General features: G+C 40.4%; 1 protein-coding gene across 4 annotated transcripts; it reads right to left on the bottom strand.

The window, feature by feature from the left end:
- Nucleotides 1-98: 98 nt before the first annotated feature.
- Nucleotides 99-21,430, bottom strand: LOC117347141. Of its 4 annotated transcripts, XM_033917577.1 has the most exons (9): nucleotides 21,229-21,313; nucleotides 20,675-20,732; nucleotides 19,992-20,242; nucleotides 19,174-19,778; nucleotides 5,997-6,070; nucleotides 3,205-3,657; nucleotides 1,880-2,126; nucleotides 848-1,057; nucleotides 99-743 (listed from the first exon to the last, which is right to left on the bottom strand). In XM_033917577.1, exons 3-8 carry the CDS (start codon nucleotides 20,207-20,209, stop codon nucleotides 882-884), a joined length of 1,773 nt encoding a protein of 590 aa, XP_033773468.1. In that variant the 5' UTR covers nucleotides 20,210-20,242; nucleotides 20,675-20,732; nucleotides 21,229-21,313; the 3' UTR covers nucleotides 99-743; nucleotides 848-881. The 4 variants fall into 4 exon arrangements, with proteins under 4 accessions (XP_033773468.1, XP_033773467.1, XP_033773470.1 ...); XM_033917576.1 differs by having other exon boundaries at nucleotides 99-1,057; nucleotides 21,286-21,430; XM_033917579.1 differs by lacking the exon at nucleotides 21,229-21,313 and adding an exon at nucleotides 21,318-21,373 and having other exon boundaries at nucleotides 99-1,057.
- Nucleotides 21,431-21,558: the final 128 nt, after the last annotated feature.

A 21,558-nucleotide genomic window follows, 5' to 3' on the forward strand; every position in this document is an offset into this window, starting at 1 on the left:
AAAATTATTGATTTCTAGAACTTGTTACTCCTACAAAAACTTTTTTTTTAAGAACTTGTCACTCACAAGAGAAAAGTTTGTACGCACCCAGCCAATCCTTTGAGGAAGCAATGTTTAATAGTAGAGTTAATTGGAGAAAATCTTGAATTTCACTATCTCAGTGGTGCTCTTCCATCATGGATCTCCAATGGGGGGGAGAGTTTTGCCTATGGAGGTCAAAGCTGAGGTATGCAGCTTTCCAGCTGGCCTTTAAATGTCTTCAAACTTTGTGACTGGTATTGTGCCACTAAATCATGTGTGGAATAGAAGCAATGCCTTCAGATGTCAGGCCACAATTGTGGGTGGAAGAGCTGATCCCCTGACATTAATGCTTTCCTCGTACAGCTCCATCTTCTGGTGATAGGAGATTGGGGATGGGTGGTTGGTGGCCCCCAGATTGTCAAAAGCTGTATAGCCATGAGGAGGGAAGATGATTGAAACAAAACTGTCCAGTAAAGGCATCTGAAGGGTTTAGGGAGGACTACTTTCTCTAAAACACCTCTTGCTAAGTAGCAGTACAGAACTGTTGGAGAAAGAATCTGAAATGCAGAAGTCAGCTGCCTCCAATGTACAGAGATGCCTTCAGTGGTGAAGAGGATGTATTATGCCATCACCAAAAAGGAAATCTTAGAGGATGTAACTTCCCCTCTCAAAAAGCTGCTGCTCTGCCAAGCCATCTCTCACCTAGGATCCGACACTGATCTCTGCAAACAGGCATGGCAAAAGAATGTCACAGTTTGGATCAGCTTTCAAACTCTGTACAGTCCTCAGATGCAGACACAGTTATGCATGTTCTTCTGAAGCTCACCTTCCAACACTGAACAACTGGCAGGACGGGGCTGTCAGGGGGATAAGGAACCTTTGGGGCCAAGCATATTGGTAGGACACCGCTGCCCTCCTCCCTCCATCCAGTCGATGCGGATGGACATCTTCTTTACAGCTCGGCGGGAGGTTCCGCACTTACTGTTGATGACAGCATTGAAATTGCAGCCACGGCCACACGCTTTTGTTACATATTCTATGGAAAAGAAGCAAAGGCAAAAAGGGTAGAGCACACTAGGTCATAGACCCCTGGCTTTAGTTGGAAGTTGCACAGCACTGATTCCTTCCCACACAGGAAATCAAGAAGAGATTATGCTCAGAACCCTGCCCCCAACCACCAACCCTACACAGCTGTCACCATCCAGCACATGCTCCTTTCCCCACCTATTCCTCTTTGCATCACACATGCCTGATATTCACACTTCTCAATCCTGTCCTGAACACATCCTTAAGTAATCTGATTTTCAGGAGTATCATAATAAATATGTATGAGGTATTTATCCAGATACCAACTCTCTGATATACTTCAGACATATTTCATTATGGCTGCCCTGAAAACCAGAGCAGTTTAGGACTACACCAAGCCACAGTTGCAGTCTGGTGCCCCTGCCCTGCATTCCTATGCCATGGCCAAGTACAGGAGACAATAGCTAAAAAGCTATTATGGCACCCCCGCCTCCCTTATGCTCAATGCAGCTGCATCACTTGCGCAGCCCTCAGTCTAGCTCTGTGGGTTGGAGTGTTCTAATCATGGTTAAGAAACAGAGATGTTACTAAAACTCTGTGAATCTTACCAGTATTTAGCCTATACTTCTTTTCCTGCAGCCATCTCTAGCGCTGCCTAGATAAGTGCATGTATCTTCCTGTAGTCTTCTGACCCCTTTTCCTGCAAGCTCCTGTTCCTCACCCACTTCTCCACATTCTACACTTTATGTGCAAACATATCTCTCATTCCTGCTTTTCACTATTGTATTCTTGTCTGTTCCCATTCACATCTTGCTTCCCTCTACTTATATACCTTTAATGGCATTAACTACAGCAATGGGAAGTCGAATTGGCTTCTCCATGGTGGTGTTGTTGTGGGCAATGCGCTGCCCTGTGGCTGAAGACCTGGCCAATGTCTCCCTTGAGAAGAAATAGTCCAAAAGCCGCCGGGTCATCAGTTTGGGTTTGTCAGTGGAGATCTGGGACAAGTCATCCAGCTGGTGATGTGTGATGTAAACACCAGAATTTGGTATCAGTTCCAGTTTGGGTCTTCCATTCTCCTGTGTACAGTAAAAAAAAAAGATAAAGCACTTTACTCCTACACTATATTCAGAGCCCATAGGCCATTTAACTAAAGATCTGGGGCTAAGAAGTGACAGGCTACTCCAGATATAAGGGCTGTTACAGTCAGGGTATTTGCTGCCTTGCACTGGTACTAAAAGTAGATACTGTGATGTCCAGGACAATATGACAGTCCGTCCCCCCCCCCCCCCCAAGAGATCAATACCCTATAAAATATGGCAGCTGGGCTTAATTCCCTGGTTACTTGACCCTAGATCCAGCCCTGTCTCACCTATACTTGTGATGAGTGTTACTTCTCTTGCCAACGCATCATACTGTAACAGTTCTACAACTAGGGAAGGCAGTTCTATCAATTGGTGCATCCATTTAGGTGTGCCAAGCTCGAGCACTCAGCACTAATTCTATAACGACATCTGTGCACCAAGACACCATTATAGAATACCGGCATAAGTCGACGTGGGTGCACTGAAGTTTAGGCTTGACCATTTATGCCACGTAATGGCAGGTGTAAATTGGCACACCTATAAGCACCAAGTGGTGTGTGTAATTATTAGTATTCTATAACCTCCCCTTTTACAAAACTGTAGCATGGCTTTTAGCGCCGGCCGTGGTGGTAATAGCTCCAGTGCTCATAGAATTTCTATGAGTATCAGAGCTGTTACCACCATGGCGGGCGCTAAAAAGCAAGCTGCGGTTTTGCAAAAGGAGAGGTAAATTACATGTTACCTTACAGAATAGCGTCTAGTTTACGTTCGCATATAACAACCAATTATTGGTGCCTAAGATGTGTCTAAGCAGCAGGTACGTCTAGATGCAAATTTATAGAATTACCTTCTCTAGGAGAGAAAGCTGATTTTAACTGGAGAGAATTTATGCCAGCACACTCCTAGGTATGTTATGAGCTCACCACTGTCTTGCTCATTAAAGGTGCACTGGGTATTTTCTTTCAATTAATTTTGATTCTGCAGCCCTCTGAAATCAGAGCAGCAGACAGAATGAGCCCTGGATTCGTGGACCCAGCCCACTAACCACAAGTCAGATATGTCAATGTTGTACCTCTACTGGAGATGCCCATGCGGGGGTACCATCAGGCAGAGTATCCTGAATAGTTTCACCCCATATTCCTGAAGAGTCATTTGGTGCTGCAGGGCTTCCTGAGCTATCCTCTGCATTCATCCAGTACTGAAAGCCACTTGTGACACTGCTGACCCTCAGCATCCCTACTGGAGAAGACTCTCGCACATGCACAAGAGGCAAAATCAAAGGCTCTCGAATGTCTGCATGAGGAGGCTCTCGTACATGTGCTGTGGGCGGTAGAACTGTAGTCTCTTGCACATGTGCAGGGGGAGGCAGGCTGGGAGACACTCGCACATGTGCAGAGGGAGGCAGGCTGGGAGACACTCGTACATCTGCGGAGGAAGGCAGGATGGGAGGATCTTGCACATCTGGTGGGGAATATTTTGGCTCTCTCTTGGAATGCAGAGGCACTAATGGCTGTGCACCATTCACCTGCAAATATGAGTACATGTTTACCACACATGGTGCCACAGCACAGATTGTCCAATACACAGTACAGAAACAATACTATTGACTTTGGTAACTGAGATCAAATCATTCCTGAATGAGTGAAGAGATGTAGTTCTACTTCAGTTTGACATTTCCGCTGTGTTTGATGCAATTGATCATCACTTAATGGTACAGTATATAGATTTAGTGAAATAGGTATTTCAGGCAGAGTTCTTAAGTGGTTTGAGGAATTCTTAAATAAAAGATCATATAAAGATCAGAAAAATGGCAACTTATCAACTTCATGGCGGCCACATTGTGGTGTGCCGCAGGGCTTACCTTTATCCCCTCTATTCTTTAACATCTATTTGCGATCATTGGGAAAATCTTTGATAGCAATGGAGAAGAATGTTTTATTATATGCAGATGATATTTTTTTGTTATGCCCAGTATTAGATTCTTTTTCTCAAACCCTTGAATTATTATTGAAGAATATAAATGTAGTAGATACCTGGGCTAAATATACGAGAGTTGAACCAACAGAAAACAAAAGTTGCCTAGTTTGGTAATTATGATTTAGTCCCGCAAAAGAATCTTACTCTGAGTACTGGAATACTAGAGAAAACCTTCACACAGAAAATAAATCCAAGGTTTAGGGGCTTTTTTTGCATTCCAAATTGTCTATGGCAGATCAAACAAATTCTCTTGTTAAGAAAATATTTTTCTTTTTAAATTACGGCAGTTAAGAACTATTCCCCCCCCTCCCCCATCTTTACAAAACCTTGCAAGAGGTTTTTAGCGCTAACTGGCACGCTGAATGCTGAATGCTCCAACGGTCATAGGAACTAGGACCATCGAAGCAGCGCAGAGCATTCAGTTCACCAGCCGATGCGCAGTTTTGTAAGAAGGAATGGGGGAGGGGTAATATATGACCATTTTTAGATTTTTCTAGCTTTCGGCCTATTTCTCAAGCTATCTTATTACCCCACTTAGATTATTTGAAATTCCAAAGAAAACTGCTATTGCTGCAGAATACAGTAGCAAGGTTAATATGTTGTGGTGAAGAAGTTTGATAGAGCTTCCCCTCTTCTGAAAGACCTTCAATGTTTACTGATTCAGTATAGAGTAAGATTTAAAATTGCTTGTATTGTATTTAAATCTTTGTCAGCACAGAATCCATCTGTTATAAGTAACTATTGTCATCTTATGCAAAATCGTAACAAACTGCTGTCTGTTAGGAGAAGTATATTATCCTTTCCATCACTGAAAGGGGTAAAGTATAAAGGTATTATCAATCATCATTTAGCTACTATGGAGTAAAGGATTGGAATAGCTTGCCTATTCATATTACATTGTCTACATCTTATTATCTCTTCCGTAAACATTTGAAAACTTATCTATTGAATAAATGGGTTTCTCAGGCCATGTGATGAGCAACTATTTGAGACATGTTACTTTCTTTTTTATTGCTGTACTCGCTCTCTAAATGTTAAAGACCTCTTTAATGTAATCTGCACTGAATCCTCTGGAGATAATGTAGACTAGCAGCCTCAAAAAAGTGGGCTCTTAGCTTGAAATTGAATAGATGTAAAATTATTTTCCACCTGCTCTCAAAAGCTAGAAGTGGGGAGTGTGTGATGCAGTGGTTAGAGCTACAGCCCCAGCACCCTGGGGTTGTGGGTTCAAATCCCACACTGCTCCTTGTGACCCTGGGCAAGTCACTTAATCCTCCAGTGCCCCAGGTACATTAGATAGAGTGGGAGCCTGCTGGGACAGATAGGGAAAAATGCTTGAATACCTGAATAATTTGTAATCCGCATAGAATTGTAGGATATGCAGAATATAAATTAATAAATAAAATAAGGACCATATTCTATAAACAGCACCTTAACTTAGGCGTCTAAGTTAAGAGGGAAACGCTGTTTAAAACGGACCTACTTAAGCTTGTAGCTATGTATTTGTAACTATGACCTAACTGGATTAATAACTATACTGATCTACCTGTATTAGCAATTCTATTGAATGTCCGTATCAAACTAAACTGTCCATTGTATTGATTGTAACTTCCTGGGAACTGACCCAACCTCTTGTAATGTAATCCGACTTTGAACTGAATAGGTAAAGGCGGAATAGAAAACCTGATTAACGTAAACTTAAACAAAACATAACATAGTGTAGCACCTGAATAATATACAATTTGGCCTTTTCTCTCTCCCATATACTTAGTTTCAAGAAGTAAAAATAAATAAATGTGTCCTGAGGACTGTGGCCATGGCCTATCAGAGAGCCATAGAAGGAAGGATGAAGAGCGATCATACACCAATGGAAGAAAACAGACTCACCTGGGGGATGGCGGTGCTCCTCTCCAAATATCCCACCAGGCCCTTCAAGAACTGCAAATTGTTCTCAGTGATGTCTGAAAAGACAGAAGTTAGAGATTACGCACATTAGCTGTTATATAGCTGAAGATCTACCAGAAGGGGGTGTAATTCTTTAAGTGAATGTCTCCTTTTGGGTACCCCCAATGCCATGCAGTGAAAGCCTATTCTATAATGGCACCGGAGTGCCCACAGACATAAATCTGGTGCAACTGCGGGTACCCAAATACAGCAAGGATGTGCATTAATTTACTGTATTATGTAAGCTCCATACACATAAGTGCCAGCCCTTCCCATGCTCCACCAATGTGAATGCCCCTTGCACTCTACATATAATGCAAATTTGAAAAGGCATGGCCAGAAGCGGATCAAGGACAGATCATGAACATTCCTGAAAGTTATGTACATTGTTATAGAATATGCGTGATATGCGTACAACTTAGGTATACCCGTTTAGGCTAGCTAAAACCTGGCCTGAATGCCTGCACCTAAGTTATGCAATGCACACAGTTCTGTAAAAGGTACGCACATGAATCACGCTAAGTGCCGTTCTAGTTGGTGCCAATTTTTGGGATGCCTTATATAGACTCAGGCCCTATGCCACTTATGCATGCCCTAAAGAAGGAAGAACAAGGTCTTCACAGAACAGACAATGCAGCAAAACAGTGAGGATACCAAAAGAAGAACCAAGGAAACCAGATACTAAAATTCTCTTCAAATAATATCTATTTTATTTAGCCAACGCATAAAACATGTTTCTACATCCACAGATAAGGAAGGACAATTGTGGAGCAAAGATTCGATACGGCCGTGTTTCAGCGAAGATGACTACATCAGGAGTCATATATTCCAAATGATTAATGTCCTTATCATGAAATCATGTACCTCAATGATGAAAAGTAGAAGCACATGCTCTCTCTCATAAGTATTTCACATTGACTAATAACAGAGCTCCATAATTGTTCTTCCTTATTTGTGGATGTACAAATATTTTTTATGTGTTAGATAAATAAAACTGATATTTTTATTTAAAGAGACTTTTACTATCTGGTTTTCTTGGCTCTTCTTTTGGTTACCCTCTTATATATACCTTTGCAGAATAGCACACAGATGTTTTACTGCCATTTACATACTGCAAAAATACTGGTATTCTGCACGTTTACATAGATGCCTTGAAAAACTGGAAGCATGAACAAAGAAACTCCTCCATGCCTATGAGATAATCTAAAAGACTGTACATCCCACAACTCAAAGATGGAATGGGAATTATAGAAATACTGTCCTGCAATGGCAAAATGAGGCAAGTGCTTCAGTAAATCTAGGCACTTGCTTCCTTTTACCATTGTAGGGCAGAATAGATTATGGCCCTTATTTTACATAGAAACGTTTCATGTTTTAAATGTCTGGACACCAGCATTTAGACATTCATGTTATATGGACATCAAAATCCTGATTTTATAAAACCAGGATATGGACCTCTAAAACTGCAGTATGTCCTTATCGCAAGGGGGCATGTTTTGGATGAGATAGGGAGGAGTCAAAATATAAACATCCAACTGCAGTTTCAGAAAAGAAAGGGACGTCTATGTCCAAAAAGATGGGCATTGGATTATATACTTGGTACCTCATATGTCCAAGTTACAGAAAGGTGCTCCAACTGAGCAGTTTCTCCACTGAAGAGATTAAGGGAAGTCACCCTTTATTCTCCAGTGGTTGCTGACCCCCCTGTCCCCCAAATGTGAGACTGACAAGGGATACTAAGGACTTTTTGATAGTTTCAAGAACTCTAGACATTTGTGGTACTAACATTTTTTTTGTGAAGGAATAATTTAATGGTTAGAGCAGTGGACTGAGAGCCAAAGGACATGCTTCAAATCTCACTTCAGTCAAATATAAAAATTGGGGACAAGTTACACACAATGTAACAAGAGTGAAAAGGTGCATGTATTAGATAGAAAAAATCACTCTATGGACCTGTTCAAAGGGTAAAGTTAATTGCAAGCTACAAGTTAAGTTTGCTTAGTTCTTGGACTTTAAAATCTATTCAATCATTATAGTGCTTATTTTTTCAACTTACAAGCATACATGGAATGATATATTGATACCGTTTACCCTTCATGCGATGATTGGGCTGTGAGGTGGTTTTTCTGGGGTTCGCCCCAGTTTTCCCCTCCTTGATTCTGAGCAAGTTTTGGTGAACTGTGTTACATCAAATCTCACTTCAGCATTTTTTTCTTGTTGTTTTTAAATTGTAAGCCCTCCGGGGATAGAAAAATACCTACTGTACACTGCTTCAATCTTAGAGCTTGCAGGTTTCTATTGAAGTAGTGTATATTTGGGTTCAAAACCAGAGTCCCATGGTTTGCAACCAACTGCTCAATCTATTAGGTCAGTGTTTCCAAGCTGGTGCTGAAGAACCCCCTTGCCAGTCAATGGATATACATGAGACTGATTTGCACACACTGCCTCCACTGTATGTAAATCTCTTTCATGCATATTCAATATAGATATCCTGAAAACCTGCCTGACTATTCTTCCACTCCACATGGACATTTATGTGGCCATTTTATAACGTGGACGTTCCAATGCTACCACAAGACGTCCATTTCCCTCTTAGAAACATGATGGCGGATACCGGCCAAATGGTCCATCCAGTCTGCCCATCCACAGTAACCATGATCTCTTCCTCTCTCTAAGAGATCCCACGTGATTATCCCAGGCTTTCTTTAATTCAGACACAGTCTCTGTCTCCACCACCTCTTCCGGGAGGCTGTTCCACGCATCTACCACCCTTTCTGTAAAAAAAAGTATTTCCTTAGGTTACTCCTGAGCCTATCACCTCTTAACTTCATACTATGCCCTCTCATTCCAGAGCTTCCTTTCAATTGAGACTAGACTCATGCGTGATTATGCCACATAGGTATTTAAACATCTCTATCATATCTCCCCTCTCCAGACTTTCCTCCAAAGTATACATATTGAGATCTAAGTCTGTCCCCATATGCCTTATGATGAAGACCATGCACCATTTCAGTACTGCTCTATTCATAATTTGGATATTTCAGTTTGTTAAAACGGATGTTCATGCTGGGCATCCCCAGCACATGGATATCCATTTCTCAAGTACTGTAGAACAAGCTGCATGTCAGCAGATCCTGTTCTAAACTACCAGTAACATGCCAACCTGGAAGTTCTTTCTAGAATGCTGTTCCACACATTCAGACCTTAAAGCATATCTAATGGCATCAACAGATCCAAATACATAAAAAGTGCTTAAGTATGAAGGCATCCATAATCAGTTTTCATCTTTAAGCCTGGATGAGCATTCCAACAACTAAACAGAAAGGGGAAAGAAGCAACGAAATTTGTAAAGCAAGATAAAAGAAATTATTTAAAAATTCAGATCAGCAAACAAGGAAAAAGAAGTGTGAAATGCACAAATACAGTGGGGAAATAAAAAATGTGATCAAAATCTGACACAGGAATGGTTAAGAAGAGGTGAATTTAAAAACTAAAGATGAATGTTTCTGACCTTGTGGCTGCCACATGACTAAGGGGGGGGGGGGGGGGGGGGGGGGGGAGAGTGTTGTGCAGTGGTTAAAGCTGTTGCCTGCAATATTTATGTCAATGACAAGATTCCCTTATATGAAAAATGATGGATTTTTAGAATAACATCAGGGTTTATACGTCATGACGTTTGGAGACATGATGACGCCAATACGATAAATTAGTGATAAACCACGAACAACAATCTAAAATTAAAAAAGTAATTATTAATTTTAAAAAGGGGGTGGTTACCACTATCTCCTCTTATGGAGATATAAAGATGCAAACATTAACAGCTGTTTGTAAGTTTCCCTTACCCCTTTCATGCTTCTCCACGTTTGTGACATCATGCCGTATTTACGGCGAGCAGATTAAACTTTAAAATGCTGGCAGAAAGCAAGTCGCCATTTAAAAAAAAAAAAGTGTTACTCCACCAAGCGCGGCAGAAGGGGCCGTGTCCATGGTAATCTAATGAGAGGCGTTCTAAAAGTTTAAGTAAGTACAAATAATCGATAATGCCCTGTAGTTTAAAGTATATTACATAAAACATATTAGTATTTAAAGCACTTAAGGGGGATACAAATAATTAGGAATTTTAAGACAAATGAAAGTTTAAAAAAAATTGTTTCTGATATAACAGTTAAATAAATTACTGATGTAAGGCATAACCCTAGGTTCTTTTTATAATGGGGGTTCTCTTCTTTTTTTGCTAGTGCCAGTTGATCAAACAAATATCTTTTGGATGATCTCCTGATGAAGCCTAGTTTCAAGTGAAACGGAGATGCTCCGTTGAGCCAGTCATCATCTAAACAACCCGGAACATTAAGTACCAGTCAAGGGCATCCAGTCACTTAAGCTGGGAGCAGTAAATTGGGACATAAAAGCTAAGTATATTGAAATGTTAGAAAGCTTTTCTGTCCAGTAAAAGTGGCCGGTTGAAAATGATTATGATTTTGATATATTGATAAATATATATATTTTTTTAAATTAAGAAAATAAAGTACAATATATCAAAAATATTTTCAGTATAGAGGGATTCAAGAGACTAATGATAGCTCGCAAGAAGCTGTTCTGACAAAGACAAGTTCTAAAACTCAGGCAGCAGCGAGCACTTGAGGTCTTCTTATCCCTATATGAATCATAATCATAATAATATAAATTTAAAAATATATAAATTTAAAAAAAACATCAGTAACAGAAGAAGAGAAAAAAAGAAAAGTATTTCCTCAATCCATCATTTTTCATAAAAGGGAATCTTGGCAGTGGTTAAAGCTACAGCCTCAGCACCCTGAGGTTGTACTGCTCCTTGTGACCCTGGGCAAGCCACTTAATCCTCCCATTGGCCCAGGTACATTAGATAGATTGTGTGCCCACAAGGACAGATAGGGAACTATGTTTGAGTACCTGAATAAATTCATGTAAACCGTTTTGAGCTCCCTTGGGAGAATAGTACAGAAAATTAAATAAATATGATGTGGAGCCATGAAACTTACAAGTTATTCCACACTTTTCTTGATATTTCTCGTTTCAATGAGACAAATACATCTAGTAAATAGGCACAAGCATAGGGAAACCAAGCCATTGTGACATCACCGATGAGGATGACTCTTAGGCATTGGTGGAATGAGGCATTATGACATCACAATACAAAGGGCCACTGAAAGGTTCTCAGCCCAAGCAAGAAGAGAATGGGGAGAGTGTGGCACAATAGTTAAAGCCACACAGTAAAAAAAACTCACTCCATTAATAATACACCACAACAGCTACACACCAAAGAAGTCTTTCAAGCGAAAGAAAAAGCCTCAGATTACTGAAGAGGTGATCCCACACTCTACCACCCACACATCACAGGCAAAAATACTTTTGCTGATATAAAGACAATGAGATGAAAAAACTAGTGAAAAAATAACCAATCCAATGGTCATTGAAAACTATAATTCTGGGCAATCACTCTGAACGTGATCAAAGGACCGACAATCGTTTTGTGGCAGATGCAACAAAATGGTAGACAGGTAATCAGTTCAAAGTTTTCTTTTTCTGCTTACTTATGTTTTTATTAGCTGTTGAAAGGTAGTTGTACATATGACCCTTCTCTTTGGTGAGTGATTAGAGTATTTTTTAAAGAGGCTGTCCCCTTATTTGACAAATATTGTAAATTACTCCTTCCCTACTAGAAGTGTGTGGCACAGTGGTTGGAGCTATGGCCTCAGCACCCTGTGGTTGTGCATTCAAACCCTGCGCTGCTCCTTGTGACCCTGGGCTCCTAGCCCCAGGTATGTTAGATAGATTGTGAGCCCTCCGGGACAGATAGGGAAAATGCTTGAGTACCTGATTGTAAAACCGCTTAGATAACCTTGATAGGCAGGATATAAAAACCTAATAAACTTAAAACTATTTTTCCATCTTGACTCAAACAGGCTGTAGTTGGCCTAGGCAAAAAAAATACCCACCAGTTGTGCTCAGTTGATGCTGAAAATTACTCCCAGTTTCCAGCCTGCCATCTTTTGCTAATGTGTTTTGCAACAAATGGAAGAATTGTTAGATGCCCACTTGGTTCTGGATACTAAGCAGTATGGCTTTGAGAAAGGCTTTAATACTGAAGTAGTAATTGTTTCTTTCTTTGGCAAACCTCATTGTCATAAAACTAGGCGTAAATCATTTCTACTTGATATGCTGGATCATGCGATACTCTTGGACAGTTGCCATAACCAAGCACTAAAATTTTCAATTTTACTTCATAAGACTATAAAAAGTCTTTCATTATAATGAATCTTCATGGTTGTTTCTTTCCTCTCCTTTCCTTTCCTTTCTGCTATGTTAGTCAATATCTGTCTAGGTCAGCAGCTCTTTTTTGTTCTGAAGGGCTTCAGCTCTGGATTTACATAGATAAGTACAGACATTGCTTCCTTTTGATCATGTCTCAGGCTCTTTCCTTTATTATCTAGATCAGTGGTTCTCAACCTTTCTTCTGTTGTGACACACCTGACAGACAATACTCGCATGTGTGATACAATTTGTAGCTGAACAAAAGGAAAATCTGTATATATCATTTGTTACTAACAACAATGTAAGGGAAATACAGGCACAAGGATGATATGTGTCAGGAGAAAGGTGGCCTGCAACATTTTCTTCTGGGGCTGAAACCAGAAGTAGGGAACAGTTACAGAAATTTCAAGGATCTGACTTCTTGGTTCTCAGCTCTCCCCAACCTGTAGCACATACAGTAGAATCCCAGTTAACCAGTATTCAACTAACCAGCACTTTCAACCATGTCACAGGGAAGCCCCTTGCAAATAAAATGGCAGCTAAATTGACCCAGTGCCCTGACCAACAGAAACCCATACCATAGCCTAGAGCTGGGGGGAAGAAAGGGGCACACATAGGAAATGTACCTAAGCAACCAATTACCAATTTATCTTTTTCTAGGCCAGGGTCTAATGGGATAAACTTAGCACAGGTAGGAACCTTAAAGCCAGGAATCAAAAATTCAGGATTTACGTGCACACAGGACACACAATGCTGTAAGAAGGAAGCAGGTTTAAACAGGCACATAACTTTCAGGAGGAGTCATCTAATTAGGGGAAAGCCCACACCTGTTGCTAGCTTCTACACTCTTAGTAAAGGAAAGCAAAGGGGGAGGAACAGAGGGCAGCAATGGGCAGACTCAGAAGGTGAAGCCTGAAGTCAGACTATGTTTGGTGGAGAGGAGAAGCACAGCTCCAGAAGGAAACGCAGTCAGACAGCTATATGAGTTTAAGTTGGAATATCCTGAAATTGAAATGCAGGAGGATATCATGTCAGCCTACTCTGAAAGTAATGGGTCTTTGAGTCAGGAAGAGCCCATGGAGCTTTCTGAAACCAATTAAGATTACTTACCTTCTGAAAGCCAGATGGAAATTGATAAAGGTTTAAAAGTTTACTAAAGGGGAAAATATTGTGGCATTATTCAAAGCTGTGATTAACCTGAGTTGTTGGAAAACAGAAGCTCAATGTTTGAAGCACTTGACCAAGCACTGTTTTATGAATGTCCTGAGAAAGTAAAGCATGTGTTTGTTAACATTTGCTGAAGCTGTTCATTCAGGAAAGGAGTATAAAACTCAGGCATTGGTTTTCAATGAAGGAGTACAAGAATTGTTTGTAACTTTACAGCAGTGTGAGAATGCAGGGCAGAGAAAGCCTTTAAAAGCAGAAAGGAACCATGAATAATGTAAAGCCTGCTCTAGGCAGTATAACATTACAGAGAACTTTGAGTTATTAAAAGCCTGAATGGGATTCTTGGGGAGGGATTATAGATAACTGATCGTTGAGGGTGGATGATTCCAAAGCCATAATAAAAACTCAATGGCGATTTTCAGGTAGTGCCTGCATTGGACTGTAAAGAAACGTAGAGGAAGGCAGAAGTCTGAGAGAAAGTTAATTTGCCTATCCTTGTAAGAATGTGAGTTTGGCTCAGCCTGAGTAGGCCAGACTAAAGCCTGCCTAAATGTTGGTAGGACTGTAATAGCAGAAAGAAGAGTGTCTTATTTTGAACTCAAATCTGTTTTTGAACTTTAAAAGGAACTGAAGTAAATCTGCCTATAGAACCCAGATGGGAGATGTTTTGTTTTGATGAAACTATTTTTTTTTTAACTGTTTAATGAGAAACCTATGTTCCAATAAAAGTACATATTCCTGGAGGTGTTTGTGACTCTGGACCTTAGTAGAAAATATGTTACTGAGGAAAAAGTTCTAACTCTAATAAAAAAGCTGCTTGGTTGTGGTCTGTGAGATGGGCAGTTACAGGCTTGACTCGCACTAGCCAGGCCTACTTCTGGTCCCAGCCAGCAAAAAAAAAAAACCAAAAGTCTCCCACACTCCCTCCCTCCAGCTCCCAAAGCATCAGTGGCAGCCTCAGATCTCCGCCCCCCTCCTTCCAGCCCTTGAAGCATCATTAAAGCCTCATTAAAAAAAGCTACTGCTAAGCAGCCTAGGCACCCAGCAGCTAGCAGCACATAGTGATGCCAAAACCAAGAAATGTGTGTAGTTAGGGGTGGAACTGGACTTCGGCGTCAGAACTGGGCACTGGAAATGTAGTCCTGTAAAACTCTGGTCTACATTTCCAGTGCCTAAGGTCCTTGGGAGCTGCGATTCCGAAAGCAGTGCCTGTTGGTCCTAAACGCTATTATACGCCTCCAACCATCCTTAACAACATCAATTGACTAAAATATACATGTCATCACTAGGTGTGATTAGCTGATGTCAAAAATCTGGACATCTCATCCACTGGAAAATATGAATACTATAAACATACAGTATACTGTATCAGAAAAACACTGAGATCACAACCCTAGGAAAATTATGGCAGAGGAAGAGATAATGATCACCTGTGACATTCCCATTCTTGATGATAAAAAGCTCAATGCAAAAAAAAAATAAAATTAAATAAATAAATAAAAACAGGCATAGTGGCAAAGAAGAAAAACCACAAAAACATTTTTGACCACAGAAATGTCAATGATAAGATCTTCAAATACCAAGAGATGCAATCAGACACTAGAAAATGTGGCAGAAAGAAACTGAACATAAATATTCTAATTTGTAATGGCTACCACTAGCTTGATTTGAAAGAACTTCCAAGTGTACGTTCATATTGTCTGTATGTATTACCTTTTGTGATCTCCAGAAGGAAGAATTCATTGGTACAATGCAAACTTAAGAAAAGCACTAGCAGCAAATATAAGAGACTTTCATAAGACCCACTAAACCCTAGCTTGTGAGTTAGGGTCATTCCTGTCATACAAGATGAAAAACTAACCATTTGGTGATATTAAGAACACAAAACATAAGAATTGCCATACTGGGACAGACAGAAGGGCCATCAAGTCCAGTATCCTGTTTCCAACAGTGGCCAACCCAGGTCCCAAGTAATAAAACAGATTTTATGCTGTTTATCCTAGGAATAAGCAGTGGATTTCCCCAAGCCATCTCAATAATGACCTATGGACTTCCCTTTAGGCCTATGGATTTCACTTTTAGGAATTTATCTAAACCTTTCTTTAAATCCCGCTAAGCTAACTGATTTCACCACATTCACTGGCAACCCTGAGTAACACTCACCCTTCCAACTAAATACATATATTTACAGTACATACGTAACAAGAACAAAGTTGATAAAACCAGATGGTCAGAACTTCAGTCTCAGTATTGCTAAAAAGCCTTCCTTCCTCCCCCAGATTTCAGAAATCAGAATTGAACAGGTGTATGGGGATTAGGAGGGTCCTACTTATAGACTTCTGGTTTCAGAAAAGGTCGTGGAACAAGAGACTTTATTGCCAATGTTAGATGGATATTGGAGAACAGCAAAGAATACTAAAAGCCCCTATACTTTTGCTTCATCAACTACAGCTAAACTTTTGACTGTGTGGCTCATGATAAACTATGGAGAACTCTAGCACAAATGGGAATACCCAAACACATAACTCAGCTGATAAAGAGCATCTATGACAATCAAGACGCTGCAGTAAGGATTGAATATGGCAACACTGATTGGGTTCCAATAAAATGTGGCATCAGCAAGGATGCATCTTGTCACTTTACTTGTTCAATCTTTATGGTGAAGCCATTTTTGGAAAAGCAAATTTGGAAGAGAGCATCGGTTTCAAAGTTGGTGGCCAAAATATAAACAACCTGCGCTATGCAGATGATACAACGCTCAGCAGCAGCAACAAAGAATTTAAGAAAATTTTAAAGAAACATTTGTTCTATATTATAAAATATGGTACTCAGTGATATTGTGATAGTGTAAGCCAGGGTGTCCAACCTTTTGGCTTCCCTGGGCCGCATTGGCCGAAAAAAATGTTTCTGGGGCTGCGCAAACGCTGCAGCAAGACAGAGGAGGGAGCCGGCAAGACGATAAACACCCAGGGGCAGCAGAGGAAAACACTCCATCGCCCTTGACCGGGGCCACACAAAATACTTCACGGGGCCACTTGCGGCCCTTGGGCCGCAGGTTGGACACCTCTGGGTAAGCGATTGTTAAAATGAGATATGCTCCGTAACTGAACTATGTTATCTGGTAATATGTTGGGTTTTGTAAGTCAGCAGACTTTTGTTACCTGTTAATATTGTCTGGTATGTATTGTAATTGTTTTTATTGTGTATGCTTACTTTTATAATCTGCTTTGTATAAAGGCAGACTAGAAATAAACTAAACTACTAAGAAGTCAAAGCCAAAAGTCATAACATGGGATTACAACTGAACATAAGACAAAGATCATGAACACTGAAATCCTTCACAACTTCTAGTCTAGCTCCTGGGCTCTTTTATAAACAAAGAAGCAACTAGCAGGGAAGAAATACTCCACAGAACAGAACTGTATCGCTCTTCAATAAAGGCTCTTGACAAGTATTCAAAGACAAGGAAATAACACGCCAAACAACATCAGACTTGTCCACGTACTCATTTTCTCAGTGGTCAATTACAGATGCAAAAGCTGGACACTACGGAAACAAGACAGAAAGAAGATTGACTCATTTGAGCTTTGGTGCTAGAGAAGGATTTTATGCGTGCTGTGAACTGTCAAATGAACTAACAAATCAATTCTGGAAGAGATCAAACCGGCTGTGTCACTCGAAGCCCAAATGATGCAGTTATGACTGTTTTAGTTTGGTCACACTGTCGGAAGAGAAAGATCATTGGAGAAGGACATTATATTTGGGAAGACTGAAGGAACCAGGCAAAGAGGGCGACCTGCAATCAGATGGCTGGACATGTTGAAAATAACCATGGGGTGATGCTTGAGGACCTTACCAGACTAGCACAAAAACAATACTTTTCAGCAAATAGGAAGGAGAAACATACAAGACACAAGACTTATTAGAAAGTCTCTTCAAAATATTTCCTATAGTTACTTCACCTACTAATGAAAACTGAGTCCAACATCTATCTCCAGCTATTCCACACCCATCTAGATTCTCTTGTTGTTTTAATACATAGTTTTGAGAATCCTCACCTTATTTTATCCACTTTCAATTGAAAAAATTCTGCTAGTTCTTGAGCAGTTGGTTGAAGCTCCATTGAGGCAGATAAAAAGTTGCTCCGTTGATGTTAGATGTTTAAAAATTTGAAACAACTTTTTAGATTAATTTGAAACAGCATTAATTTGTTGATCAAAATGCTGCTGTTTAGCATTATGCACTGCTAATTGATATTGCTTAATCTTTTGCCTCCTGGTTTTATAAATTTTAAGATATCTTAAGTTTTCTCCAAAGATGCTACGGCCTCCAGCAGCCTTTCCTCAGATCTACCAGCGCTGCTATAAACCAAGAATTATATTTTATTTTGGTCTTATACACCCTCAATGAAGCTAGCATGTTTTAAGGCCGAGTCTGAAGTGTTATTCCATAATTGCAACATTAAAGTTGGACTACTAGGCTCAGTATTCAACTCACTTTCCACCCTTTTCCAAAAATTCCCTGAATCTATTTTACCACGCTTTAATGCACAAGAAACACTGAGTTTATCCTGAACTACTAAAGCCCTCTTTTACTAAGCCATGGTAGAGGTTTCTACTGCGGCTCAGAGTGCTAAATGCTCCAACACTCGTAAGAATTCTATAAGCATCAGAGCAGCATGGGAGCCTTTAGCTCTCCGGGCCGCAGTAGAAACCTCAACCGTGGCTTAGTAAAAGGGGGAGGTGGTAAACTAGGAGTTTTTATTTTTTTAAACTTAGCCAAAAGTGATAAGACCACCCTGTTGGGCCCCATTTTTGATGGTCGCTAAGCAGTATACAATCCTCCCTTCTTGTAAAAGCAATAAAATCATATAAAATTGTATGTCATTTTTCATGTGTAGCACCTTCCATTTCTAAATGCAAATTTGACTGATCTAAAAATTCCCTAAACTGGCATGATAAAATATCATCTTCTTCCTCTGAATGTAAATTTAGGATGCCCTAGAACAATTAATTACATTTTTAAATATAGTTAAATAATGTCCTACTAGTTCAAATGTTCTTTGATTAGTTACGTTCCAATTCCAAGGTCTATTCAGTAAAAATAAACCTAATGACTTGAATAATTTAACAGTAAGTTGCATGTGAACGTGGATGCCTCGCCTTTGGACCACCCTGACAATTATACACTATGGCAGTTTAGCATATAATTGTAGGATAGTATTTAGACACCATACTGCTATACATACAGCAGTAAACACTTATCCACATGGATGATAGTAATCTATGAATTTATACACTCGACTGGTGTGTAAATTTAAGCACCCTGTTACAAAATGAGGGGGAAAGCACACTGCTGTTTAACCCAGATGGAGTGGCAGCAACAGCCCCCCAAATTTCTTACAATAGAACCAGCACTATTCATCACAGTCGCACCTTCTCAGGCCATCCATCCTATTATTATATTATCAGGACACATGATCATTTTTAATGATAGTAGTAAGAGGGATATAAAGCAAGGTTAAAAGATTTCTCCAGATTATTTTTACATTGGTTGCTTTATCTTTTAAACCTTTAAACAATTCCCACATGCTCTCTAAAATCAACATCATGCACAAAATCCTAACAGGCTGCTAGACTAGAGAGTGAAAGAATTCTGTTACCGACAGAGTTGTGTCTGTAATCCAGCAGCAGACTCCCACATGTACTTTTGTCAGCACTGCTTCTGCTGGACAGGAGGTCATTCTGCTCCTCTAGGTTCTGGAGTTGGCTTTTCAACTGCTGGTTCTCTAGCTCGAGTCGTTTGATCTTCCGGTCCTGTTGCACAGTTATCTCTTCTCGAGATGCCAGCAGCCTTTGTAACTCAGTCACCTGCAATTCTAGCTCTTTTACTAGTTCTGCATATAGCTCGGTAACTCTGCTCCTATGGCCGCTGCTGCCAGCATGTCCACTGCATTGAAAGCCATCCTTGGGGGTATATTCTAGGCCTGTTGTCTCAGGTGCCTCCAAGTTCTGCCGACTATACTCATGGAGACTACTGTATGCCAGTGACAGTCCAGGATGAGCCCTGCTTAAGCGTGCCCTGTCCCTGTGACACCCAGTGTTAACTGCTGAGCTCTGGAGTTCTTGCCCATTTATTTGTTGAGGAAAAGGAGAACTGAATCCGGATGTCTTCTGCCTTTTCCTAGCCTTGGCCATTTCTTCTTTACTGCTCAGCAGCTGGTGGTTAGTCCTTCCCAAGCTAGGCAGAACCGCTTGAGGCTGTCCACTGCAATCAAACCAGTCAACAGTGAATCTCAGTTATTTCACTTCAGTTCTCACATCTCTGCTCCCCTGGCTTCCTTCCATCCTCTCTTCTTTCATATTGCAACCTCTCTCTCTCTCTACCTCACTTCATTCTGTGAATATCCAGAATTTTGGGGAAAAAATATTTTTATTTAAAAAGCATACTATAATGATACCGGTAAATGTTTTTCCTTACCTAACACATTCAAGGGAGGCTGCATGTCTTGGGGAATCTAAAAGCTCCAAGTCATGGTGTGGCTGAAAGTTAGCATTACACAAGATATCTCCCTCTAGTCCATTGCCCATCATCTCATACTGCTGGCGACTCTCCAACTGCTCTTCAGCACCCACTTCTTGCTCCATCGTCAGAAACTGGCTCTGCAGAGCATGCATGTCACACACACCATCAAACATCAGTAGTTATGGCCTTGCCATGCAACCTGACACCTGCAGAACACAGAAGGAGCCATGAAGCACAATCTGCAGGAGAGGGAATGAATGCCAGAGGAAACACAGACTGGAAGGAAACATAACACTACTATTACTATCATTTTTTATTGCGGTACTAGACATTTGTATCATCCCACCCAGTAGTAGACTGCAGGAACATCCAGAAATGGCATATCAACATGGGAGGAGTCTTTCACTAAAGTTAAACGCATGTTATCTACTACAGAATCCTTTTTATTCCTATGGGCCCTGCTGCAGATTGTATATGCTAATCTTTAGAAAAAGATTATATGTGCTAATCTTTAGAAAAAGGACACCCAATATTTGTTATTCATGTTCAATCTCTTTCAAGTACCTCATGCTCAGAGCTGATTTTGCTAAATTACTAGCAATAAAAAAATATATCCAACATACAGTATTTCTAAATACCTTTATGAAAAGTGCATCAATGAGATCCTTCTGTACACTATTCAGCAAATAATCACTTCTGTAGGAAAGAGACAGTAATAAAAATCCAATATAGACCAAGAAACAAAAATTATAATCTGTATTCTGCATTTCAGTGCTACATTGATTCCCCAGATTGTTTGAGATCATCGTGACAGAGGGGGCCAACCCTGGCTTTGTATACTTGCACCTAAGAACCTGAGTTTAATCCTTCTTGTTTTTAAACAAATAGCAACCACAATTCCCAAATATGTAGTGAGGCAAAAGCAACGCTGGGTTACTTCTGGAACAGGCTGAGCACCCCTCACATTCCAAATCCTCTCAACCCTCCAAGCTTTTCCCTTCCAAAGGTCTCCACAAGCAAAAAGTTCACATGCGCCCAAGCGCAGAACCCCCCCCCCCCCCGAACATATATTGCAGAATGATGACGTTATAGTGCAAGAAAATACGATAGCATGAAAATGGTAATCTCATCAACCATGCGATGATTTGCATTATAATTTTCAGCGCAATAGCTGCCGAATTCTTTCGTTTACTTCTAGTTCCTTCCAACACCTTCCCATCCGCTTCCCCAGCTCTCTCGGTCACTACACCTTTAATAAAACATCCATGTGCTTGTTTACACCTCTGACAGCATTTCCTGGTCACTGCTCACACTCCTCCCTCGTCATTGGATAACCACGATTGTAGTATTAAGTGGTGATTGGTTAAAAATTCTGATTCTTCCAACATTAGGCTTCCAATGGAATTCCAGTATGTTTGCGTAAGTGGTGGTAGGTGATCAAATGCTGATTTGCTATTGTTTTTTTCAGAGGCGGAGCCGACAACCTTCCCTACGTGCGGATTGGTAAGAGGGCGGGACACTA

Source organism: Geotrypetes seraphini, chromosome 13 (genome assembly GCF_902459505.1).
Source record: "Geotrypetes seraphini chromosome 13, aGeoSer1.1, whole genome shotgun sequence".
NCBI lineage: Eukaryota > Metazoa > Chordata > Amphibia > Gymnophiona > Dermophiidae > Geotrypetes > Geotrypetes seraphini.

Excerpts from the sequence above, each read along its gene's own strand:
- LOC117347141 (XM_033917576.1), bottom strand. The coding sequence starts at position 20,209 with ATGTTTGATGGTGTGTGTGACATGCATGCTCTGCAGAGCCAGTTTCTG. Across the intron at positions 19,779-19,991 it reads GCCTCCCTTGAATGTGTTAG|TGGACAGCCTCAAGCGGTTC; the intron begins GTAAGGAAAAAC and ends GTTTGATTGCAG. Across the intron at positions 1,058-1,879 it reads TGTAGTTAATGCCATTAAAG|AATATGTAACAAAAGCGTGT; the intron begins GTATATAAGTAG and ends TCTTTTCCATAG.